Raw genomic sequence first — 26576 nt, 5'->3', positions numbered from 1 at the left:
CCACCACCATCACACACCTGCACCTCTGCTTTTTACTAATTTATTTCAGCGGTTTTATCAACCTCACCTCAACATCCACCCTATTTACATTCTACAGCTGTTCTTTCTTTCTCCTCACCTCTCTTTGCTCCTGCAACTTCTTACCCTTCAACTCTTTCTTACACAAACTCTTACTCCTCTTCAAACACCATCTATTCGCATCTCCTTCCCATATCCTTCACAGAGTACAAAACATTCTCTTCGGGTGGATTGCTTCCTTTCCTCAAGCAGATCTCTCATAACATCACTTCCTCTTTATCGTCTGTACCTTTCCTTAGACTGCTGTCATTCAGAAAGTGTCTGGTGTCTAATCCCTTCTCTTTACTATCTACATTACATTACCCCTCTACTGGACCTCGTGTCCTTCAATTTAAAATGGTACTACTATGCAGCTGATAAGTAAATTATATTAAAACTTGTAAACCCATTTGACTGATTCCTGTGCCATTGGGTAATGTCTCTCAGCTACTGTACGTGTCTGAGTGTGAGACTGTAGACTGTGCTAAATAGATTACCTGCAATCTGACCTCCATCTGGCCAAAGGAAAGTGACTTCCCTACACAGTAAGTAAGAAATCTAGGGGCAGGTGGTAACTTTACTCTCCCTCTTATGCTGCTACACAAGATGCATATCCCATATCTTCCCTAATATCTACATTATCCTCAAACTGTATATGCCACCATCAATCTTTTAATCTTGTGTCAAGACTATCCTAATGATATTACCTTGGTGTCGCCTTTCATGTGGTTCATGAGCTACACAGAATCCAGACTGCACCTGCGAGTCCTCAGTTTAAATAATGGGATTCACATTTCAACTGTCCAATCTCACATGTCCTCCAATCATTATGTTGTGCCCAGACATTTTACTTGTTTTTTTTATTTACAAATTTTTATTGCTTTTAATAAAAAACGTAAGTAACAAAAAGGGAAAAAACTCAACACAGCCTGCACAGGTATGAACAAGTACTACCGGTTCTGATTTGCATCCAGAATGATTCAGAACATAAAGGTTGTTAATGGTGCCACTTAACATAACAAAAAGAAAAAAAAAGAAAAGAAAAAAAAAACACAGGAACACACATCCACCGAAAAGACTTCAATCAAGTAAGCACATCCATTTCCTCCACACCTTCCCATGTTTGTGGGGGCACCCCCTAGACTCATACACCACTTTTTCTTGAGTCGGGCACCAGTCCACTCCACACCTCCATTTCCGGAGGGAGGGACCCGTGGTGGAGTTCCAGGCGGCCGCAATGTCCCTCTTTGCCACCATCAAGGCCGTTCCAACAAAAGTTCGATCTGCTCTAGAGCCCTCCATCACTTTTAAACAAAAGAGCACAGCTTATGGTGCCGTGCATGGTGCTGGACCTCTTTTTTCCCCCCATCAACAGGAACTTCATATCTGCCAGCAGACAAGGGCTCTTTGATCTAGGTCAGTTGCCGGTCTTGGACATCCAGTCCTTCAAAAAATGTCAAACTGATTAAGACTTTGTCTCAGTTAGCACGACTAAGATATGACATTTGATCCCTGCTCAAATACTCAAATACAAATAATTATTACACAACTATCTCGCATTAAAAATGCTGTGCTTCCCAAAAAGTCAAATCCTGAATAACTGGGTAGATAGTTGCCTACACTACTTGGACACACATTATTCGGCATCCCATGTTTATGTGCAGTGTCATCACCGCACCATCTTTAGAGCACATCTCGGAATGGCATGCTACTTCACCCAGCATCTCCCATATAGGTCCTTACTACACCAATGCCCTTTCAAACCACACCCTCTAAAATAGCTCCCAAGAACCTGATGCAAATCGGAAAACTTTAAAACTTTATCGGGGGTATGAAGCACTATACAAATGCTATAATTGTATAAGGAAGAATGCAGCACCCCTTTCAATATAAAAGATACCCCCAAAACAAACCTATAAAAAAGAAGTACTTTCAATGCTGACATGACAGGTAATGCCATCAGTGGTGTAATCTCAGCAGGCACACAATGGATGAGGTTCTGAGCATTGGTTTAGAGTTTGATGAAAGTGAGTAGCATTTCTGTAGCTTACAAAAACAGACCAATTCCATCGAAAACATTGCTGAAGTCTCAGAAGATTGCTCTATTCTATAGGCCCTTACTAAAAAAAGAAAAACATTCTTTAAGCTTTGAGGATCCGGGACATTAGAGCACAGAGCAAAAGAAGTGTTTCAAGGCTCAGACCTACAAGGAGGTGGTTGAAGGCCATGCCCAGCAGCCTTTCGAGGTAGGTAGACAGAGGCCAGGCCAAAGGGGAAGCAAATTGTCTCAGTCTACTGGTGGGGGCAATCTCATGCCTAACAGACAATATGAGAAGTAAAGTTGGGAGTAGATTAGGCCCAAAGGCCATACTCTACATCTGCTACCTGCTGGGTACAGCCAGGAAGCGGTGCCCTGCAGACTCTAGTGGTGGGATGACCAGGCACGAGATATAGCAAAAGGCCACATCATGCACTTATATTTTGCAGAGCATGGCCAAAGCCTTCCTGTGATCCTCAAACACTGATGGCACAGATACAGGCAAAACAGAGGAACTTGTGCAACTATATCATATTAAAACCACAGGAATGCACCGAACTTTAGTTAAATTAGTTATGGTTCTCTATTAAGAAACAAACAAACATAAAAATCAAATTAAATCAGTTACAATCTCAGATGGTCAGGATTCAAAATTTAATACCCACTTCAATTTTCTAATTAGAATTATTTACACAATTGTGACTTCACCAATGCAGAGTTCATAACGTCATAGGTGATTTCATAAATGGCATCACAAATGACAGTGCCTAAACCCTATGTTCATAACACAAACTTATGTAACTCATAACTCTTGATCTTAAGCAATGCCTTGTCAGTACTAAGGTTTGGGGGCACAAGGTATGGCAATGCCCTGAGCTCACTACCAATTCCCGCAGTCCAAAATGAAAAACGATAAAGCTGTGCAATTTGTAGACAGTTTGGGACGTAGAGGTTAGAGTTATCAGATAACTATGTCACCTAGACATGTTGGTTTTTATTGTATTGTACAAATCAATGCATTCTGAGAGTTGTACTATAGTTGCACCTGAAAGCAATATATAAGCAAAAGCCAGGACTGGAAAAGTGTTTTGGTGACACAGAGTCATCTGATACTCATAGCCGAGTCATTGTTATTTACGTTCCCTGGCTCACCTTGATGAGTGCAGAACAGTGGCCCATTTCCCATCGGTATTTCCTTGACTGATCCATGCTAAGTGAGTGCCAATCTGCTCTGAAAGACGGGAACATCATTGAAATCAGGTCAAGCAGGTCACCCACTGCATTCAGAAACTGAACAGCAAAAAAGGACAGCACCTGGGAGAAATACAGAAAAAAGGTTTCTTGAGTTTATTCACAAATATCACTGTGCCTAAAGTAATTCACAACATTGAGAATAAAAAAAAGGGGGCTCCCGGAGATTCCTATGGATGGTACTAAGACTAATGTAAGTGTCCACGAAAAGGATAGAACTCATACTGTCTCTATATAGATCTCCCAAGCTAGGGTAAGAACTATGGGTATGACCTCACAAAGGATAAAAAGAACTTGAAGCTCTCGAAAGAGATGCCCTATTTCGCCATTTTCGTTTGAAATTTACCCTGAACGTTAAACCAGGAGGATAATCAATAACCAGACACTTCAATCCATGATTCTGGTGACGTTCGGTTAAAATATCCGCATATGCTGACCACGTGGCAACATACTCTCCTAAAGTTTTACAGACTATGGAAATAATTCAGAGTATAGCAGAACAATTTGGTGATGTTTCAGGATACCATTTAAATACACAGAAAATACAAATGATTGTACATTATAGAGAATATAGGAAAGACCACCACATTATGGCGGAAGCTACCTATTTAGGTGTTACATTATGCTCTCCGGTAATTTATATAATTAGGATAAACTACCATTGTTTATTACAGGAATGTATGTGAAAGTTGCACACTTGAATGAAATTACCATTAATATTGGTGGGACATGTAATATTATAAAACTGACTATACTTCCCATGTTCTTATATTTATTTCGGTCCACTCCTATTTCTGTTTCAAATTATTTTCTCAAAAAAATAGATTCCGCAATTGGACAATTCATATGGAACTATTAGAAACGTCGTAAAGCAATCAGGTTTTTCCAAATACCATTTAAAAGAGGAAGATGGGCGCTACCGGATTTTAACTCCTGTTATAAGGCTGCTATGCTTAAAAAAATGCACTGTTTAATAGACAAGCATGACACAAGAAGATGCCAAACGACGTATAAGATGTGCTTAGGTATAACTGATAAAGGTGCATTGGTTTGATATTTTGATCCGGGATATTTTAAAAGTGTCAGATTTAAGGTTGCAAAGATGGCCCATTTAATATAAAGGCCACATAGACATAAATATGCTGTCCTGCTAATCACGCTTATACGTGGCCTATTGGCATTTTCTGAGATTTTTCATGATTCATATTATGAGGTATGGGTACGACATGGAGTAACACTGCAAGGACAGATAATTAAAGACAGTGTTTTAAAATCTTTTCTGGAGCTAGAAAATATTTTTTTATTACTAGGCACAATTTCTTCAAGTACATGCAAATCGTATAGTACATGGGGATAACAAAGTAAACCATTAGTTCGACACCGTGAAGTGACATTTTTTGGCGGACAATAAAGGGATGTTATACTATACATAGGATATATCAAATTTTCTCTGAGCAGAAAAATGGGCCATTGAACTAGGAGGTAGTGTGAATTTGCGCAACTTTGAAACAGCTATAAAGATTGGTTATGTCTCATTTAGGTTCTCAAATTTGCAACGTCAACAGTGATAAATAGGCTCTAATACATACACCATAGGCTCCATAAGGTGAAAAGGTTTGAACATTCCAGATATCGACAATGTGATAGCAAATCAGCCAATGATAAACATACGTTTATAAACTGCCCAAAGCTGTGGGATTATTGGTCTGAAACTGAAAAACAAATTTCCGCAATCTTAGCGGGCAACATACAATTGACAGGACAGTGTGTTATGCAGGGCACGGATGGTAATATACCAGGAACATTTAGGACATTTGTATTTAATGTTGTAGTTATATAGACATTAAGTATTACACTAAATTGGAAGGAAAAATATCCAGAAAGGGTTGTGCTGTGGTGGGAAACGTTATGGTGCTATTATCAATTGGATGCCGCAGTCAGTAATCAGAAGGGCTAAACTTGAAGAGATCTGGGCAGCAAATGTACACTAGGGGAAGGGAATTATAAGACGATTCTGTCTCTAAAGATGAAATCAATTTCAAAGAATGAATTAAATGTACTGCAACTGTATTGTAAGTATACCTTGATGACGTGTTGTCACATTTATGAGACTGAGGCACTTATGATTTAGAGGTACCATTGTACTCTTTTCCTCCTAAATCAAAAAATATAAATAAATAATAAAAAAGTGAAAAATGGGGACAGGTGCCAACCAACATGGCCGATCGGACGTGAGCTCCGTCAGCTTCGTCCAAATCCCCCCAGGCCCGATGAAGTGAGGTGGTAAAGAGGCACCAACGGATTTCCCCTGACCTGGAGACTGGCTTCGGGACTACAGGAGAGGAAAACCCTGGCGAGATCACTGGCTGCGAGGGGCGCGCTGCCTGAGGCGGAGGCCTTCGATCGAGTGCACGGCCTGCGTCGGGGCGCGGCCTTGCAGCCTCGCACCGGCCGAGTCAGAGCCGGGTGGGGCCAGTGAGAGGCCAGCATCCCGCTATGGAGGGGTGAGTTGCGGGGCACAAGGAAAAGGGGAGTGAGATACCCCCAACGTCAGAGCTGCGCGTGAGCCGGGAAGGGCCACACGAGGGGACCTCCTATAAACACAACAATGGCGAGGTGAGGACTAGAAAGGGCCTCCTTCCTCTTATTGAGCGGTACGTTTGGTGGCGGGCCAAATTGAAATGCGCGGCCAGCACCCACAAATCATCCCCTTGCCCGCCGGAAACACCGGAGCAGCAACAGGACGATTTCCCCCAGAGGGAGAAAGCAAACGCTTTGGGGAATACACCCCGAGCTCCGATGGCGCGGCTACGCGCATGGGGAACAGAGGAAGGAAGAGGGAGGCCATTTTGAGAGGCGCAGAGCTGGAGAGAGACATCCAAAGGGGGCCCGGAGAAAATAGAGCCCAAAGATGCGAATACAGGCGCCAGCCAACGGATCGCTCCCACTGTGGGCTAGCTCACAAGGGGGGGCGAGAGAGAACTGAGGTGAGCAAAATCAACAGCAATGCAGGGGAGGAGGAGGGACCCATTACCCCCCCTTGAGAAGTGGGTTGTGAAATAAGAGCGGAGATCTAGAGGAAGCTCCCGATGTGAAGGAGAGCAATTCTGAGGAGAGTGAGAGCCCCCAAATAAGCACTGGGGCTTGGTCCCTGACGGACTCATATGCCACAACGCTAAATCCAGGCCAACAGGGTCTCCAGCTACTTTTCCCCAGCCAGAGTGGAGAGCGCTGACCAGATACAGGGGGAAGAGATGGCGCTCACAAAGGAGGACCTCCTGTCCTCCCTTCGCACTTTTAAAACCGAACTGCGTGAAGAGCTCACAACAGATATCAGGTGCGACACTGGAGGCCTTCCAAGCAGACGTCAATAGGAAGCTATCTGCACTCCAAACAGATGTAGACTCAGTAGGGTCCCGTACTACAGACTTGGAAATGCAAATGCAGAACTTACAACAGAAAGTTGCACCGGTGGAGACGGAGATTACAAATATTTAAGCGCAATTATATCTCGCCACACTGAAATGTGAAGATTTGGAAAATCGAGCACGTCGAGACAACATAAGGGTGAGAGGTCTGGAGGAGGGAGCTGAGGGGACTGATTTGGAGGCCTTCGTAGTCGGACTGTTTTCCACCCTTCTGGGAGAGGACCAACTGGAGGTACAAGTGGAACGAGTGCACTGTGTGGGCAACAGAGTCGTGGGCGAAGGGAGACGGCCTAGAGACGTTCTGGCTAAATTAAGCTCTTTCAAGGTGAAGGAACGAATCCTTTTAAAGGCAAGGCAACAAGATCCTATCTCCTTTCAGGGTGCAAGGCGCTCTCTACCAGGATATACCTCCAGCAAACCTAGCCCGACGACAACAGCTCTGCCGGTGACGGAGGCTCTGAGAGAGAAGAATATAAGATATCGCTGGACTTTCCCCTTTGGTGTGGCGTTCGAACTCCACAATAAAGCATGCAATTTCTCGATGGTGGACGAGGTGGCAGCCGCGTTGGACCTAGAGTCTAGAGGAGAGAGGGGTGATACAGACACCGCGTGGGAGAGGGGTGAGGCGAAGATAACCCCCCACACTGGCGGACCAATGGAAACAACAGAGAAGAGGTAGAAGGACCCCCAGATGATAAAGCCACATAGAGGTCCGGTATCAGGGACAGTCTCATCAGCCTGCTGGTATGAGCTGGGGAGCGACCCCGGTTGAGAGCTCTGGGGGAAACGGAAAGACGGGGGTGTCTCCCCTCAAGGAGAAGGTGTGGAAGTGGAAAACACAATAAAGGTCTCAGCGACATTTGCCACTCGAACATACTCTGCTTCTGCTGGTCCCTGGAGGTTCGGGGGGGTCCCGACTTTGCATTACGCTTTGGTGTGACTAGGCCTGTGGGGGGAGAGGAGGTGGATCTGGACCCTGTCCATGACATGAAGGCTGTAAGGAATTTGGTTGTTTTATATTATTAAGACTATGTTTGTATTTCTCTTTTGAGATGTTCTTTCGGTATGTTCATTGTCTACCATCCCTTTCGATATTCAAAGAGTCACAGGGAAACTCCAAAGCAGGCTAAGTGTTCTGAGAGGAGGAGGGTGGGAATCATGGTGCGGGGTGTTGGAGATACTATCAGAGGTTTAGGTGAGAGTGTTGCTGTTTCAGAGAGATGATGCTGGAATTACTTTCATGGAATGTGAAGGACCTCAATTCCCCCAATAAGCGTTCACAACTGAAAAAGTACCTCGAGGATCATAGGTATGACATAGTGGCCTTACAAGAAACGCATTTAAAGAGGGGGGAGGGACATCGTCTTCGTCACAAACACTACATTCAAATTGCTTTAGCTTCAGCACCAACAAAACATTGCGGCTGCTGTTTAGCAGATCAGTCCACTTCAGGGAAACGGGTTCTAAGAAAGATAAGGAGGGAAGGTACCTGATGGTGAAAGGCAGTCTAGACAGGAAAATGTGTACGATAGCTACTGTCTACGCTCCTAACAGCGGTCAAACCCAATTTCTGTTACATTTCTTGAGAGAACTAGAGGGCTATGCAGAGGGCGAAATTATCTTGATGGGAGACTTTAACCTGGTGTGGACACAACACATCCACAGAGATCACAGACAAGTGCTTTTGCCAAATCAGTAAGTCACCTGTCGCCGTTTTGGGATTTTCGACTCCTGGCGGGCCCTGCAACCCTTGGAGAGGGATTATACCTTCTTCTCACATACCCACCACTCATATTCAAGGATTGACTACGTATTTTTGAGCAAACCGCTATGACAGATTCTTAAGACTGTAGCCATTTATCCAATTGTTATATCGGACCATGCCCCAGTGGTGGTTAGTTTGAATTGGTCACTAGCACGCACGTTTTCCAAGCGCTGGTACTTCCCCAGTGTGCTTGCCCATGAAACAACATCCCGTAATGATCTGCGCCTATCGATCAGGGAATACTTCCAACATAATAGGGTGGGAGATACTAACCCCCATACCCTCTGGGATGCTTTTAAGGCGGTCATAAGAGGCAAATGCATCTCACTTGCATCTGCGATGCACCGATTAAAGGCTAAAGACCGACTTCTTCTGGAAAGTGAACTTAACGTAGCTGAACGAGAACGTAAATTGTCCCCGACCTGGCAATCTCAAAGGAAGGTGGCGTCCCTCAAAGGTAAACTACAAGCTACATATACAAACAGGGCAGAGTTGACACTGCTGAGACTACAGAAATCCCACTATGACAAGGGCAATAAGATAGGCACCCCCCTAGCAAGACAGCTTCGAGCCCACATAGACAGGCCCAAGGCTACATAGAGCAGGCCACAGATGAACACGGAGAACACTATGAGCGTCTTTATCACTCAGATCACCCACCCACCCACGCCCAAGAATCTTACCTGCGAAATACCCACCTGCCACAGGTCTCCCAGGAGACGAATGAAATGCTAGAGGCACCATTTACGGCGGAAGAAGTACAGGTGGCTACAGACGCCCTTCCCCTGCATAAGGCCCCGGGCGCTGACGGCTTTACAGCCCATTTTTATAAAACCTTCGGTGCAGAACTGGCGGGACAACTCGCTGCACTGTTCAATTATATACGAGGAGAGGGAGCGGTGTCCCCATCCATGGGGGAGGCTCTGATCACTCTCATACCCAAGGCTGGAAAGGATCCTCACTTATGCGCCTCATTCCGGCCCATTGCCCTGTTAAATCTTGATGCCAAATTATACTCTAAAATCCTGGTGCAGAGGCTAGAGGATGTGATGCCAAAGCTGATACATCCAGACCAATCAGGCTTTATCAAGGGACGCCAGACACATGCCAATTTGAGGCATGTCATCCATTTAATGGAAAAGGTTCACAATTAAAAGATCCTGGCACTTCTATTGGCATTAGACGCTGAGAAGGCATTTGACAGAGTTGAGTGGTCTTTCTTGGTGGCAACCATGAGATGGTTTGGATTCGGGGAACAATTTATAACCATGGTAATGACCAATTACGCATGCCCTAGATCCTGCATCTCGGTAAATGGGGTAACTTCGGAATTTTTTTATTTATCACGTGGCACGAGGCAGTGATGCCCTCTTTCCCCGCTGCTTTTTGCGCTCAGTGTCGAACCCTTGGCAGTACGGGTGAGTGACTGCCCTGCGTTTCCAGGCATTAAATTTGGCGCCGATCACCATAAAATCTTCCTATTCACTGACGATATCTTGTTGTTAGTCACTGAGCCCCGCACATCTCTTTTAGCAATCCAAGAAGAATTGACACTCTTTGAACAAGTGGCAGGGTTTAAGGTAAACGCTGGGAAATCCTATCTCCTCAACCTGTCGATGCCCGCAGGGGTAATAACCCAGATAGCCTCCCTGACCCCATTTGCTTGGGCCAAGAAAGAAATCACTTATTTAGGCATTTGAATTGTCCCCCAGGTGGCTGATCTGTTGAGAGCTAATTATCCCCCTCTGATCAAATCACTACGAGAAGACTTTCGGAGGTGGTCTCCGCTATGGTTATCCTGGCTGGGGTGCATCAATAGTATCAAAATGACTGTACTCCCCAGATTTCTCTATCTCTTTCAGAGCCTCCCTATTGAGATTCTGCCAGATTTCTTCGCTGAGACTCGGACACTTCACGAAATTCATTTGGCAGGGAACAAGAGCGAGGGTATCAAATAAAGTACTGGTGCGCCCCAAGGAAAAGGGAGGATTGGCGCTCCCTGACCTCCTGCTGTACTATAGAGCAGCACAGCTGCGGGTATTAGCTGAGTGGTCCCTCCGAGAGTCAGACAAGATTTGGCTGCATATGGACAGGGCGGAGACGGGCAAGACCTGGTGGGATATCCCATGGAAGCCCAAGGGGGCACAACCACCAAACGCATACATTAGCACACCCACCGCCACTACCCTTAAAGTATGGAACAAGGTAACTAGAGGCTATGAGCTTACATCCTTCCCTTCGCCATATACCCCTATCCACTTTAATAAGGCATTTCACACCAGGGGAGCTTCCGGGACCTTTTGATCGATGGAGAGAAGGGGGATGCTTACGCATTGCAGATCTGTACCATGGGGACCAACTCCAGACGTTCAATAACTGCTGCAGAGATTTTCAGCTCCCCCAATCCGAACATTACCATTACACTCAGTTAGTGCATTGGGTCTCACAGCCGCATATGAGGGAGGCAGCCACAAGGGATCTTCTCCCGGTGGAGAGATTTGTGCAAAGGGGAGGAGTGGTGAGGGGCAGTATTTCTACACTATACTCTATACTAGCTACTGCACAAACAGCGCCGACCCCTTGACACATCTCCTTCTGGGAGCAAGTTCTCTGCGTCACGGTGGGGGAGGACCAATGGCGCTATCTATATCAAGATATAACCAAGCACAACTGCTCAATGGCAGCTAGGGAAGCCCACTACAAACTGCTTTATAACTGGTACCTATATCGCGAGAAGCTTAAGAAATTATATTCACAGGTATTAGATAGATGTTGGCGTGGCTGTGACATGCTTGTGGACTTTAAACACATATGGTGGGACTGCCCAGCAATCCGCCCCTACTGGAACGAAATTCTCTCACATCTGAAAGAGATGTTGGGATACCCCATTCCAACTGCGCCGGAACATGTCCTCTTGGGTCTTCGAGCTCAGGAACTACAGCACCAATCATATGGGGATCGGGCCATTCTGTGGCTAGCTCTGGGGGCAGTGAAGACAACTCTAGCATCCTTTTGGAAAAAAGCAGACCCACCCCCTATAGCCCTGTGGTTCACTCGGTTGTGGAGGAGCCTCGCCATGGAACGTCTGGTTGACAAAGGAGAGGGCTCATGCAGAAGCTTTGATTGTATTTGGAACCCCCTGGTTAGGTTCCTCTCCAGGGGGCTTCCCCTCACTGCTTGTGGTCCCCGACTAAGATCTTTGCACCTCTTCCATATCTAGGAACCAGATTCTGAGACAGGTGGGGGGGACTGGAGAGGGCCCATATGGGTTTAGCAAGGGGAACCCACATCCACCAACTCCTATTAGATACTCTAGACACATCCAGGGATGGATTATTTGTTGTATGTTAAAGTTGATTATTGTTTTTTATGTGTTTCACTTACTGTACGTGATGGCAACGCTTACCACTTACAAGATGACAAGCGTCCCTTAGAACTGCATATTCTCATTGAACAATGTAAAACCTACCCCAGATGGGGAGAAACTACAAGGGGATGGAATTGCAATGGGTAGCCTACGATGTCATTTGATTAGATATACTATTTTACAAAAATGTCAATAAAAAGAAAGTTACAAAAAAAAAGGGAAAAATGGTAAATGATTCAGAGGAATACATAAATATTTGTGTTGCTTCGACATGTTCAAAACCCAAGACTTTTAAATGCATAGAATAGTGGGCATAGAGAAAAATTTTAAACATTGTATTGGCAGAAAAGAGCATTTGTTCAAGACATAAATATGAGTAAGTATAAGGATCAGCAAGGAAGAGGAGGTGCAAAGGAAGACAAATGATGCCTACCTAAGAGGTGGAACAGAAAAATTACTCTTAGTGACTATTTAATTTGAAAAATAATGTGTCGGTGCCCAGCGTCTTTTTATCTCAGAAGCCTGCTGCCAGCATCCAGATGCTGGTACTGCTAAATACCAAAGCTGTGTAATCTTGATTCCACCGCAAGGCTTTTTCGGCCACCATTGGACGCTCCCTGCCCTTTTATTTCACTCTTGCATGTTACTTTTAATCTAGGTTTTCTCCCTTTGTCACTGTTTTTCCACTGTTGTCATCCTCCATTTTCCCCTTCTCTGATTTTCTCTTGCTTATTCTGGATCAAAGTGAACAAATTAAATATAACTGCTTTTCGCCAAAAATGAGTGCCAGTGGGGCCCACCTGCTCAAATAAAACATGACTATTTATGACGAAAGAGGAAACAGGGGTCAGATTTCCAAGTTGTGCAATATTTACTGCATAGAGTGTTTACCCGAGGAAGAAGTATTTACTACATGTTATAATTATTGGGTTCCACTTTTCCCTCACCCCACCCACCCCACAATTTTCCCCTAGAAGAATTTACCAGGAGCAACCTGGTCAAATTTATTGGGGAAAACAAATGTAAAAGGACAAAACATATGGAATTTGCTGCAATAAAAAACGATTCCGCAAGGTGTGCCTCATTCTAGCATGACAAACTTGGAATAGGAGTTATTAAATGCAATCAGTAAACACCCAAACCTTGGGTACAGGGATTTATCAGGTGTGGTAAGTACCACCACGTATTCTGCACACCTTGTGATAAGTGTGTAGTGGGGCCTCAGAGGAAGCAAGACGGTTGAAGTGAGACCACAGATGTTTAAAAACAGATGCACAGCAGCATTTCAAAGAATCAGGAAATAATTGGAAAGGAAAAAGAGGATAACTGACAGAAGAGCAGAACTATAATTACTGGAGGATATATTTGGGATCAAACGGCCTGAAAACGCGTTGCTTTGGATAAAATGATGCAATTGTAGCCCGGGTTTAGCTTCAGTGTGGAAGGCAGAGGTTTTTTATTTAGGTATATGATGAAAGAAGAACACCTAGGATCACATAAAAAAGCACGTAAACTGATAATTGAAGGCACAGTTTAAATAAGGGTATCACACACTATTCAATTTGAAGTGGTAGAGCTTCGGCTGTGAATTTTTGCACCTTTGGGAGTAGCAAACAGTTGATGTGAGCTGTTATTCTGTGTAATGCCTTCTGAGGCGTTTCACTGAAAACAAAAGCATTTAATGCAGTATGTCAGAAAAGCATTTTGTCATCTTTCAGGAATGCATTTGTAGCTAGAACTGATGTTATTTTCTCTGCAAAAAGTTCAAACGACTCTCTGTTGGCCAGACCTATTGTATCCAACATACATAGCGAGGGATTTTGGGCAAGCTCTTGCTCACGTTTGGAGAGCTCCGTTGTCCAACTCAGTTTCCTCCTCTTACTTTGATGGCTTTCCTCACCATTCTTATGTTTGTCAGTGTGATGCATTGTGATCTTGCACTGTTCTTCTGATTGGTTGATTTGTATTCTTCCGCTGCTTTCATTGCTTGCATTCTGGGAACTATTTTTTTCTTTTACTTTAGGCACTCTGAAGTATGCGAGGGAAACCGAAGATGAAGGCAACACGGTAAATTTTATTTAAGGTAAAAATGTCCCCGATCTCCAAACGCGTACCGAGGCGGCACACGAGCAGCAACCGTTTGATCTTTACGGCCGCGCTCGCTCCGCTCTCCTGGTGTCGCGCTAGGCAACACCAGAACGTCCGCGCTCGCTCCACTCTTCTGGTGTCGCGAGTACAACATTGAGTTTTTGTTCTTTGTTTTTTTCAAACAATACAACCCCCATCTCAACAGAAAAAAAAAAAACAATATTTACAAAAGCTATAAACCACAATAAAAAAAATAAACACATAAGAAATTAAGGTTGCCAGAAAATACATCGAAATTACCCGTTGTCTAATAAATACAGTTAGGAAAACACAACTCATACAGTAACTCATTGACGCAGTTTCCAAGACAATTTTCTTACTCTGTTACTCCTGCGCACGACCGAACCTTCACCAGTACTGTCACCCAAATCAGACTGTTTCACTAAGCCAGCCCCACTTACATTCGAGTCAGACTGTCTTACTAAATCACCCTTATTTGCAATCTGAGGATCCGATCTCCCTTTCAGTTTGACAACCTTGGATTTGTTCCACCACTTATCGCCCTGAACCCTTACAGCATTACCCAAAACCAGTTCAACCCTAACCGGTTCAGAAAATTTGGGATTGCCCTTTTTAACAAAAGTAGGCACTTTTACTGCAACCCAATCGCCTACTGCAATAGGCGACTCTTTTGCACCTTTCTTGTTGTCAAAGTATCTCTTTTGTGCACACTGTTTGTTATCCACGTTAGTTTTGATAATGTCAGTACGGTCTCCAACATGCATATTTTTGAAAAACTTGGACATCCACCCAGGTTTGATTTGCGTATTGGGCTTTCTTCCTTTCAAAGCTTCAAAAGGAGATACCCCCGTGGTGGAATGAGGAGTAGTTCTATAAAACCACAGCATTGCTTGGACCGACGCCTGCACATCACACCCATTCTTCAATGCCCACCTGACACAATCCCCCAACACACGGTTGAATCTCTCCACCAAACCATTTTTTTGGGGTTGATAAAGAGAACATCTCAGATGTTTAACATGCCCTTGCTCCAAAACTCTTCAGATATAAATTGAACTCCATTGTCCGAAATGACTTCCTCTGGAAACCCTTCACTCATGAACACTTCCCTCAGGAATAGCACAAGAGTCTTGGCATTCGGGTCCTGAACAAATTTGACATAAGGCCACTTTGAAAAATAATCAACAATAACATACGCATAGCGCAACTTACAATTTAGTGAGTGAAAAGGTCCTACCATATCAACACCCAATTTACGCCAAGGACCATCAGGACACATTATGGGCATTAAGGGCGGTGTTACAGGTTTCAAACACTTGTCAGAGTTGGAACACACTACACAATTCCTTACTAATTGATCGATTTCATGGTCCATTCGAGGCCACCAAAAACTGTCTCTCACTCGTCTTTTTGTCAATGTGGCCCCCAAATGACCATCATGCGCTTTCTTCAATATAGAACACCTCAAACCTTCCGGGGGAATTAATTTGTCGTTCCTCAAAAGAATACCATCCTCAATTGTCAACTCATCAGAAACCTTCCAAAATGGCTGAATGGCCGACGCCAAATCCCTCTCATACGGCCAACCCTGAACTATACACTTCATAACTGTGCACAAGTCAATATCATCAGCCATCTTCTCCTTCCACTCGGACTCAGAACATACACACACTTGTTCAACCTCAACTGCTGCAATCATACAACATTCGTCATCCACAAAATCATCAACCAACGGGCTACGCTGACTGTGAAATCTTGACAGAAAATCTGCCCTCACGTTACGCCCCCCCAGGTATATGCGTCACTTCAAAATCATACTGCATCAATCTCGCTACCAATCTAGCAATTCTGGGTGTACCTGTTTTGTCATTAGTCCCTTTCAAAATTGAGACTAACGGTTTATGATCTGTTTTTAACAAGGTCTCCCCCACACATAACACCTGAATTTTTCAATGGCCCAAACACAAGCCAACAGCTCCTTTTCGATAACAGAATAATGCACTTCTGGTGTTCTTAATACTCTAGAGGCAAAACCAATGGTGTTTTCAACACCATCAATCATTTGAGTCAACACTGCACCCAAACCAACATTGCTGGCATCCACCGTAAGACAACATTTAAACCGTGGATCATACGGCTTCAGCACCTTAGCCTGTGTCAAGAGGATCTTGATGTCCTCAAACGCTTTATCACATTCTGAACACCACACAAAACTGGTCTTGTCTTTCAATAGATTGGATAAAACTCTCACTCGACTCGCATACTCCGGTATAAACCGAGAGTAAAATTCACACATACCCAAAAACTATTTAACTCCAGCCTTGTCTGTAGGCTGAGGAGCAACTGAGATCGCATCAATCAAACCGTGTTTGGGACTAACACCCTCCTGACTAATTACATGACCCAAATACTCAACTGACGACTTCATGAAATGACATTTCTCTCTCCTAAGAACCACGCCATGAGTCATAAATTTCTGTAAAACCTGTCGTAAAACATTGTGATGCACTTGCTGGTCAGGTGCATAAATTAATACGTCATCCTGGAAAACCACCACGTTGGAAATCCCCTTTAACAATGTACACATGATTCTTTGAAACACCGAAGCTGCCGATGCCAACCCAAATGGCATACGGCAAAACTGGAAAACACCAAAAGGCGACACAAATGCTGTTAAAAACCTGGACTCCGCATCAAGTTCTACCTGATGGTACGCACTAGCCAAGTCTAACTTCGTAAAAATCTTCGCACCTTTGATAGTGGACAACATTTCATTGATATTGGGGAGGGGATGTGAATCTACCCAAATTTCCCTGTTGAGTGCTCTCAAGTCCAAACTAATTCTTAAATCCCCATTCTTTTTCCTAGCCACTACTAATGGAGAGAGCCACAAAGAGGATTCAATTGGTTCTATAATCCCCTTGTTCTGTAAATTTTCCAGTTCCCTTTCTAAATCTTCTCCCACACTAAAAGGAACAGATCTTAATTTGTGCTTGACTGGAATAGCATTGGCTTTCACTTTTATTTTATGTTTAAACCCCTGCAACTTTCCCAATTCACCTGAAAAAACCTTAGGGAAATCATTAAGAAGGACCTCAATCTCCCCTGAATCTCTTAATACTGCAATCTGCTCAGACGTACCAGGTCTCAACACCATTCCAAACAGGCCCTGATGGAACCAGCCTAAAATATTCAACCCTCTAGCCGCTACATAGACTTTACCAAATATGCGTCTCCCCTTAAACTCAAGAATGTCCTCAAAGAAACCTTAAAGTTCAATCTTTCTCCCTTCGTAGGACACTGGAGCCCTGTCTGGCGGTTCAAGAACCCGCTCTCCCCAATTCAACTTGAACAATTCCAGAGTAATCATGGTGATCCTAGCCCCTGAGTCCGCTAGCAACCGCAACGACTTGTCTCCCACTCTTATGCACACATAGGGATCCACACAATTATCCGGATCACCAATCTTAACCGCTCCATCAACCACACAAAACCATGTCCTGAACCTCTCCCATAAGATGCTCCACCGCTTCATCATTCTCTTCCAACACCGTCATGACAGAATCTCGTTTACCACCTTGACAAACTTTTGCAAAATGCCCCAACCTGCCACAATTCCTACATTGGATACCCACAGCTGGGCAACTCCTAAATCCTTTTTGATGCATAGAATTACCACATCTAAAACACACATTTTTTTGTTTAAAGAACACATTGGAATTGGCAAACATGTTGTTTTTCTGTCCACAAGACTTGATCCCAGTCTTTTGGTCATCCTTGTTGACAACCACATTGACTCTGCTGGACATTGCCAATTCTATTTCCTTAGAAGACTTGATAGAAGATTCTATGCTCTTAGCAATCCTTATCGTCTCCACCAATGTTGGATTGTCCAGTGATAACAACTTCTGTCTGATAGACTTGTCTGTCCCTTGACAAATAAACTGGTCTATAATAAGTTGATCACCCAGTACTCCAAACTGGCATTCTGCAGCTAGAACACGCAACGCCGAAATATATGTGTCTACATCTTCACTTGAGCGTTGTACTCTTTTAAAAAACTTGTGTCTAGCCACTACCAAGCTGGGGGGAGCATCAAATCTGTTGCTCATTTTCTTCACTGCAGATTCATACTCATCCATTTCATCATCCTCCATAAGTACTTCAGGTAAATGCTTGAAAATCGCTCTTCCCTTAAAGCCAATAGAATGGAGCAGCAGACATTTCTTCCGTTCCGGCCTGTAACGTGATGCACCAATCGCCCCTAAATATGTTTCGAAGGCATCAAACCATTGTTTCCAACATATAGCTGGTTCACCTGGACTGTCTAGAAATGGCGGTGGGGGTAGAACCGATTGCATGGTGAGGCTACTCAAAAATATTAACAAAATAAACAATATAACTGTACTGAAAAAACAATTTTGATGAATTGTCTGCAACACACCAGAATGTAAATGTTTTTTTTTTTTTCCTCACATCAAAAGTTAGATTTCCAACAAATGTCCGATACACAATCTATAAACCTTCTGAGAACAGTTGTCTTAAATCTGTAAAACGCTGTTTGAAGACATATACTGTGACAACGTAAAATAGCGTAGCTCAAATCATCAGTAGACCAGGTCCATACCTTTTTTTTTGTTATTTAGTAGTAAATAAACTCCTTAGTTTGCGTTGGGCTTATTTTTGCGTGCAGTTGGAATATTTCCTTGAAGCAAAACCACTCCCTCGAGTGCTGAAAACTTTTTTTTTTTTTTTTCTGTTTTCAATGTCGTCACAGCCTCAAACGTAGAATTGCCACAGACGAGAGACTTTCCGCGCAGGTCCGCAGTGTCTGGAGATCCCCGTCGCCAAATGAAGTATGCGAGGGAAACCGAAGATGAAGGCAACACGGTAAATTTTATTTAAGGTAAAAATGTCCCCGATCTCCAAACGCGTACCGAGGCGGCACACGAGCAGCAACCGTTTGATCTTTACGGCCGCGCTCGCTCCGCTCTCCTGGTGTCGCGCTAGGCAACACCAGAACGGCCGCGCTCGCTCCACTCTTCTGGTGTCGCGAGTACAACACACTCCACTGGAATGCATACAGTGTGTTGCTCTTTTTCCTGCATGCTGCTCCCCCCTGCACTTTCCTCTGCCCCCCCCCATCCCGAGCTTCAAATGGCTTTCCTCCTGCCGCTAGTTATCTTTGCAGATACCTTTCAAACTAATTACATTTAAACAGAAATTGCAGTCACTCCCACTGACATTTTGTACCGTGGATAAAAGTGAACTTTAGAGTGGAAATTAAAGCCAATTTTATGGCGACATTTGATGTACAAAAAATATCAATTTTCTGAACAAATTTTTTCAATAGCATCCCCCATCGCAAAAGTCTAAAAGATATGAGCTGCCCCTCTATGCCCTTTGTGATTGCAAGCAGTAAACTGTGATTGGTTAACCACAGAAATGAGGCACCTGAAAAATTAGAAAGATGAATTGTTGCTGTGCAGGGAGACTCCTGTCACGCAACAAAGCCCAAGAAACTCTCATTTCATGATACAGCACTCTACTCCATCAGTCACCTCATATATACATCATCGGCAAATTAAAAATGTTTTGGGGAGCAGGCCCATCAATATCTGCCTTTCAACAACATGGAGATGTATAAAGAAATTGAAACATTGGTGGCCAGGGATACTGAGCTTGTTCAGTAAGTTTATACAAGGTAAAAAGTGACAAATACTTCTATGTATAAATTAGGTGTTGAAAATAAATAAAAACAATTTCAGGATAAACACAGTTTCGAATAAAGCTTTAAAAGAGCCACTACTAATAGAACAAATAAAGGAACAATGAAAAACGGCTGCTGGTGCTTACCAGACAAGCACATTCAATTAATTATGCCTTTGCTTTTTTAGTAATTGCCACAACCAACCCCTCCCACCTTGCACCTTAATAGACTGTTTCTTTCCTCCATTGCCTTTCTCCAAGCATTCCCACTTTGTTTAGCCTGTGTTTTTTAGAGCAATGAGATACATGAGCTAGAGGAACTACCAGCCCTGGTGTTTCCTCACCCTGAGGATGAAAGCTATTTACGCTGCCAATTCAGACCCAGTCTGTGCTCATGGCCCTGAACCCTGGAGATTAGGATACATTTTACCTTCTTGCCTTGTCGCCTGGCCTGCTCTGCAGCTCCTGCATACAGTCCATCCAGCTGGGCAGTGATGTAGCCTGCATGTCTCCAGAGTGGGTCTCGCTTTTGGGCTTCAATTTGTTTCCTTGTCCATTGATCTTGTTCCCTGTAGCAATAGAAGATGTACACCACAGCCAGTCTGACACAACCTTCAACCACTATTTGCTTTCTCAGATCCTATGTTATGACTGTTTCATATTAAATAAAAACAGTTACCCATTTTTCATGCTTTATAAGTATGTACTGGTACCCACCTTTAATGCACACAAGGCATGACTATCCATGTATGCAGGAGCTGTATGTAGATGCCAATATGTGTACTTTGCATAAATATTCTATACATAGTGCATGGCTGTAGATTACATACAGGATTTGTAGGACATGCCTGTATGTTTAATTAATTGAGAATGGTCATAGGCCAGGTTGTGCAGGCAATGAATGATGAGAAAATCTAAATAATATTAAAATATTATGTAAATACCTGAAACACACAAACTTCCCGTACTACACGGCGTATAAATTCACTTGCAACATTCTAGGTGTAGAACAAAACAAATCTAAAATAGATTTCCTATTTACATCTATTAAATCCTTAACAAAAGCAGAGAAAAAACATTTGTGCCAGACTAAAAAACCTCGAAAGAAACAACTCAACACCAGATTGCGCCCAGTAATAATAGAGAAAACAAACTACTCACTCTAAAAATTAGGGACAAATCACTTTTAAGACAAGTTCACTTTGCTCCAGCTACTTCCAAAAGGAAGAGTCAAGCTCTAACAGCAGTATTTGTGGATCAAAAGAGTTCTGGGTCGCTTGTCATGCAGATGCAGTATACAGATCTTGGGTGCTCTCAAACGGGAATGACTCTCCGTTCAGGTATATACAGAACATATGCTTTGCAGTCACTAATGTGCTGCAAGACAGCTTGCCCCTACCCTTTTAAAAGACATTTTACGACAGCTATGTTACAGAAAATATTCTGCTTAAGTGTCAGAAGCAAAAGAAACATCTGGGTAAATGACCCCACGTAAGCATATTTGTGCTGATTTTTTGAGGACCTGTGTAATAAAACTGTGGACCAGTATGCCTTGCGATTCTGCAAAGGCCTAGAAAGAACAGCTTTGGTCTCCGAACAATCTCAAACCAGTGCTGCAGAAATTTTGAGCATTACACCCGCAGAGGAAATCCCAATGTTTAAGTGATTGAAATTTGATTTACATTTACAAGTGTAACTATAAATTGCATCTGCTGTGAAATCCAATTTACGCGGTATCTAGTGAACTATGTAGAATGAAGGAATGGAATGTATGAGGAAAAACAAAATGTCTCGGAAGAAAACTCTATGCAACTTTGTAAGACGCTTTAACTACTGGTAGTTTTATTGTGTTTAGAATCAGACTGCAATAAAAGTTTGGCTTGAAACTAGCTTAGTTAAGTGACTCAGCAGTCCACAAAGGAACCAGCCTCTAAATTGCATCCGTAAGTCTCCAGAAGTAAGAAATTGTTGTTCTTCAGACCTAAATCCTAGGAAGCCCGATTGTGTTCATTTATTGAAGGCCTCTAGGTGCCAGACCAGAAAGGTTATCCTGTTTCCAAGAGAACATGTCTATTTTCAAGAGTGCGGCTGTGGTAGATTTCCAAGAGGATAAGTTGACGCTGAGCCACATGGAGTGTAATTTCATGAGAGCATCAAGTGAGTTCTTCAAAATGCCAATTTTAGTTTACAAGACACGAGTGATACTAGGGTATGGTGTGAAGTAGTAATTGTGTAGTTTCATTGCAGGTGGCCAAACTGTCATAAAGACTTTTCTTCTTAGCCTTTCTTCATCCGCCCTGCTCTTCCCATCCCATCCCAAATCCCAAATCCCCCAGAGGAGTGGCTAGGAGTCTGCAGCACACATTATATTTAGAGTGGACACCATTTGGTACTTTTTAGGTAGATATTGCAGGCCCCAACGCATATTGTTCCTAGCTCTCACCTGTGCTGAGCAAGCATATGATGGTGTACATTTCATGTAGATATTGCAAGTCCCAAGGGTATAGAGTGAATCTCAACCTGGGAAGGCAAAAGGACCTCTACCCCACCAAATCAAACCCAAAGGCTAACTTGCATGCAGTGTACTATGGTAAGTGAAGCTTCAGCAACCCTTAAAGAGGCAGTGTTTATTTTTCAGGTTTGTCTTCTCATCCCCTTTTATTTCCATTTACTTTAATTTATTTTATCGTTTCTCTATAAATCACTACTTTTTCTTGGATCAGTTTATTTCATTAGAATTTGCTCACCAAACACTCACCAGAGGAAATTCTTCACGGCTTCTAGCACAGTGTTGTTCTTTATCAGTTGGGGTAATAGGTTGTCAAAGTGTTTATACATGTCTCTGAAAAAGACAAAAAATCACAACAGTTGGATCATTGTGACAAGGGTTTCTCTTGTGAGGAGACATCATCCAGAACAGGGAAGTTCTCGGTGTCATTCCTTATAATTGTTTTACTTTTCCAAAGAGTTTCACTCACCAGTGCAGGGCACGTTTATACAGTACAACATGATAAAACATCAAATGTATTTGAACAGAAAAAAGCAAACTAGGTCTACCTTTAATTTATCAAGAATGTCATAAAGGACAGTTTTAAAGTATGGACTCAATGTACTGTTTCTGTAAACTATGAGAGTAGCAAACACGTAAAACTGAGGAAACATGTATCATCCTTTACAGAGCATCATACTAACTTGAAAACTTGTGACTTGAGGGAGGCTGATCATGCTAGTTTTTTATGTTTTACTTTCTTTATTGAGAAAGTTTTCTGTAATTATAAACAAGCATTAGTGAAGTTCAAAGGTTTGCTAATGGCTGTCAGCGATTTGGCTTTGTCAATGCTTGCTTTTTCATGGTTATGGTAAAACTTTTTTTGTTAGGGGAGCTACCAGACCCTCACCAACATTTTTAAAAATATCTTAAGCCATCACCAATTTTTGGTCTCAAAATGCATATATTGCCCTGGTAGCTCCTGGCACTGCAGGGAACTACTTTATGTTACGATGTGCTCCTTGGGAAGGAGCACATCACTATCATTCACAGTGACGTTAGCCAATGACTGTAGCGGGCTGGCCCATTCCCTAATGCTGTACAGCAGTGGTTCGCACAGTTTTTAGAACTACAACCCACTTTTTAGGAGAATAAACTTTTGCAACTCACCTATGGATATGAGGAGTGGTGATTTTTTTATGTAAATAAAGCATCATGTGGTAGCGCATTGTCATTTACAGACAGCACCTTTTCCACTGAAATGTCTACTAACTCTGCGCAGACATGCAGCTTTACTGATACAAGTATGTAGCATACAGCACTCAAATGATATGCTGTGGAAATTTGGTTTCTGGGAATATTTATTATTTGTGTATCATCAATTAAAGTACCTTTATTTATTTTCATCCCATTAACATGTCTGTTTCCAGCACACTTCGGAATTACAAAAAATGTTCATTTTTGCTTTCCTAACTACTCAATGCATACAATTCATGTACAGGTGTTTACATTTTTTAGTGTGTTGCAAACAAAGACATCATAGGATTTTCACATAATTCACTTTAAAAACTCCTTCTCCTTTGCAGTTAGAGAAAGAAAAACAAACACAAATCCCATGTTAAAATAATAAGCAGTAACTTGTCAAAGACAGCCTGAAATTTGACCTCTGTTGCTGACGCACAGCAAATGTGACTGTGTAAGGCCGAGCCTTATGCCTTCCTTGTCTCCTGGAATATACCCAGCCGACGACCTATTTTTTTACACACAAGTCTTTTATTGTATACTGTTAGGACTCTTTTCTTAGGTGTAACTTCTCTTTTCCTGAATTGTCCTAGTCTTCTTGCTCTCTTCTTAAGATATGTCCCTTTTCTTCTAGGTGAAGGACTCCTGGGCCTGGAACCATTGATACCCTTTGCTAGCCACATCCCTCCTGGGACGTGGCTGGGTCTCGGGAGTGTATCTCCTCTCTCCGGAATGTTCCTCCTTTCTTCCAATTCTTCTCCCTCTGTCATCTGTCTCTCATTCTTCTCCTCCTGTTTGGAAAGCTCCTGGTCCGCCCTCCTACGCGTTACTCGACTCCTTACTCATCCTTCCTCACGTCTCTCTCTTCCTCTCCGTGTCTCGGTCCTCTTCCGCGTCTGCTCCCGATCCAGTCTCTCCCCTCCGGTGCTCTCCTTCCAACCTATTCCCCTGGAAGTCGTAAGGACTCCCAGGTGACAGCCTCTCCTCAGTTCCTCCAGGGTACCAAGAGGGCGGCCTGGCAGCGTTTGAGGAGTTATCCTTGTCACGTTCCCGGGCGGCCGCCCTGCCACAGTGACAATATAAACACATAATTTAAAGGCATTTTTATTTATTGCTTGGATTTTCCTGACCCACCAAAAATTGGCACGCTGCCCACTTGTGATCAGAGTTTGGGAAACACTGATGTATGGTATAGTAAGTGGAAGCACAAATGTGAATGGCATAACAGATCAATGGATGAAGCGGGCTGGCTCAAAGCCTCTATAAATTATTAATATATATATATATATATATATATATATATTAATAAAATTAAACGGTATTGGCTAACACCAGGCTTAAAAATAAGAGTATCGGAACCACATACAAGATTCAGAGGGAATTATTTTAAGATTCTGTGCCTCCAAAACAAACAGTTCATACTCTTTACAGGGAACAACATACACCTTGATCCACGTGGACACCAACATTGTATTTAACATAATTCACCCTCTATTCCAAACCCTGAATAATACCTTATGATCATCCCCCCTTCCTCCTACTACAGAGTGCAACACACCACCCCCTCCCTCAAATCAAATCTCACACCACATTCCCAACAATATCAGCATTCACATTTGAGGATAGTCCTTACTGGACTGCAGAGAACCACTAATGAACTTGTAGGAATCACAATCCCAAAACTTAAAGTGGTGCCCCCCCACCAGTTAGAAAGGAATACCCATAAACTGATCACTAAAAGCCATCATACAACTCCCACAGTTTGTCACGATTTATATGAATCCCATCCGTTCATCTGGAGATATCAGCAAGTGTAACATTTTCCACGTATTCGTGTCATGTAGAAGCATAATTTCCAGTAGATCACTATGAATTTCTTTGCGACAAATTGAGTATATTAGTCTCTTACCAGCTTGACTGACGGCCATGAGACGATTGTCATCCAGAACGTAACCTAATTCTAGTTCCTTCCAAAACTTTTGATGAAAGAATGTGAGTCATAAGATTCATTTTGGTGTCATCCACACAATCATTTTGGTACAATTTCTGAAACTTGAGTGTAAGAATTTGAAAGAGGCAATTTAAATTCCTGGATGACTTTAATCACTCTTATTTTGCATGTTAAAAGGGACATCAAGCACCATTCCTCAGAAAGACGCTAGTGTCCACGTCCACTTAGATGCATCAAAGGATTTGATTTTATCAGAAGGATGATCCATTACCTAAACGTTCAAACAGTTTAAAGTTTAAATCTGTGATGTTCCAACATGCAGCAGGGGGTCTTTCCAAGCCAGAGGGCTGCGGGTCAGTAGTGCCCATCTGCTCCCTGAAAATATGGCTATGACATGGAGGAAATGCTCCTTGACAGGATATTTTACAATATAAGGTTAAATTGCTGGAATCTTTCTTAGATTTCTTTCTATTAAGCCACACAAACATATTTGGACAATATGAGCAACACAAAGAGAAAAGAGAGCTGCATTAAGTAAACTTTTAAAGGGACAAGATGGAGAAAAACGAAAGCAAACAAGACAGGCTTACCAAAGTCATCTGGAGGACAAAGCAGGGTCAAGAAACTTAAGCAATAGGTGACAAGGCAAATGTAAAAGGCAAAGTGGTGGGGAGGAAGAGCATGAAATTAGTAGTGCATGATATGAGAAGGTGGGTGATTTATAAAAATACTAAAGAACGTGAAACAAATGTACAAATACTGAAACAAAAGTGTGACAAAGTATAATGAGCAGAAGGGAAAGATCCGAATTATTTGGAGCTAAAACCAAAATGTGACTGAAAGCGAGTCTGAAAAGTTGGACAGGTCGCTGACCAGTGTTTGATAGAGGACGCCTTTGTGAGGCATTCTCACTGATTCACCTTCAATGGTCCTTTAAGATGCTTCCAGGCATGGGGAGACCAGGACAAAACCTTCTATTAAGAAATGGAAATTACGATTAGATGGCACTATAAATCTTTCCTCCAAGAGAGAGCAGAATCATGGTGGCCAGGCCTGGCCATTTTGGTGGAAAGGTTGTTCCCTGCTGAGGGCATGGAGGAATGCAGAGAAAAGGTATAGAAAGCGTAATGACCATCTAGGGCTGAGAATCACATGGGACCAATGTCCGAAA

At 42.9% G+C, this 26576-nt stretch overlaps 1 protein-coding gene across 1 annotated transcript in view; it reads right to left on the bottom strand.

Moving 5' to 3' along the window:
- PLBD1 (phospholipase B domain containing 1) overlaps positions 1–26576 on the bottom strand; it is a 245604-nt gene that overhangs the window by 131394 nt on the left and 87634 nt on the right. The window contains exons 3-5 of the mRNA XM_069231448.1: positions 22483–22566; positions 20155–20293; positions 3248–3409 (exon numbers count right to left, since the gene is read on the bottom strand). Of these exons, the coding sequence (XP_069087549.1) occupies positions 3248–3409; positions 20155–20293; positions 22483–22566 (385 nt within the window). The remainder of the gene's footprint in view (positions 1–3247; positions 3410–20154; positions 20294–22482; positions 22567–26576) is intronic.

This window comes from Pleurodeles waltl, chromosome 4_2, assembly GCF_031143425.1.
Source record: "Pleurodeles waltl isolate 20211129_DDA chromosome 4_2, aPleWal1.hap1.20221129, whole genome shotgun sequence".
In the NCBI taxonomy this organism is placed as follows: Eukaryota; Metazoa; Chordata; class Amphibia; order Caudata; family Salamandridae; genus Pleurodeles; species Pleurodeles waltl.
Note: the sequence above shows the minus strand (reverse complement) of the source record. Positions and strands in the feature narration are given on the sequence as shown.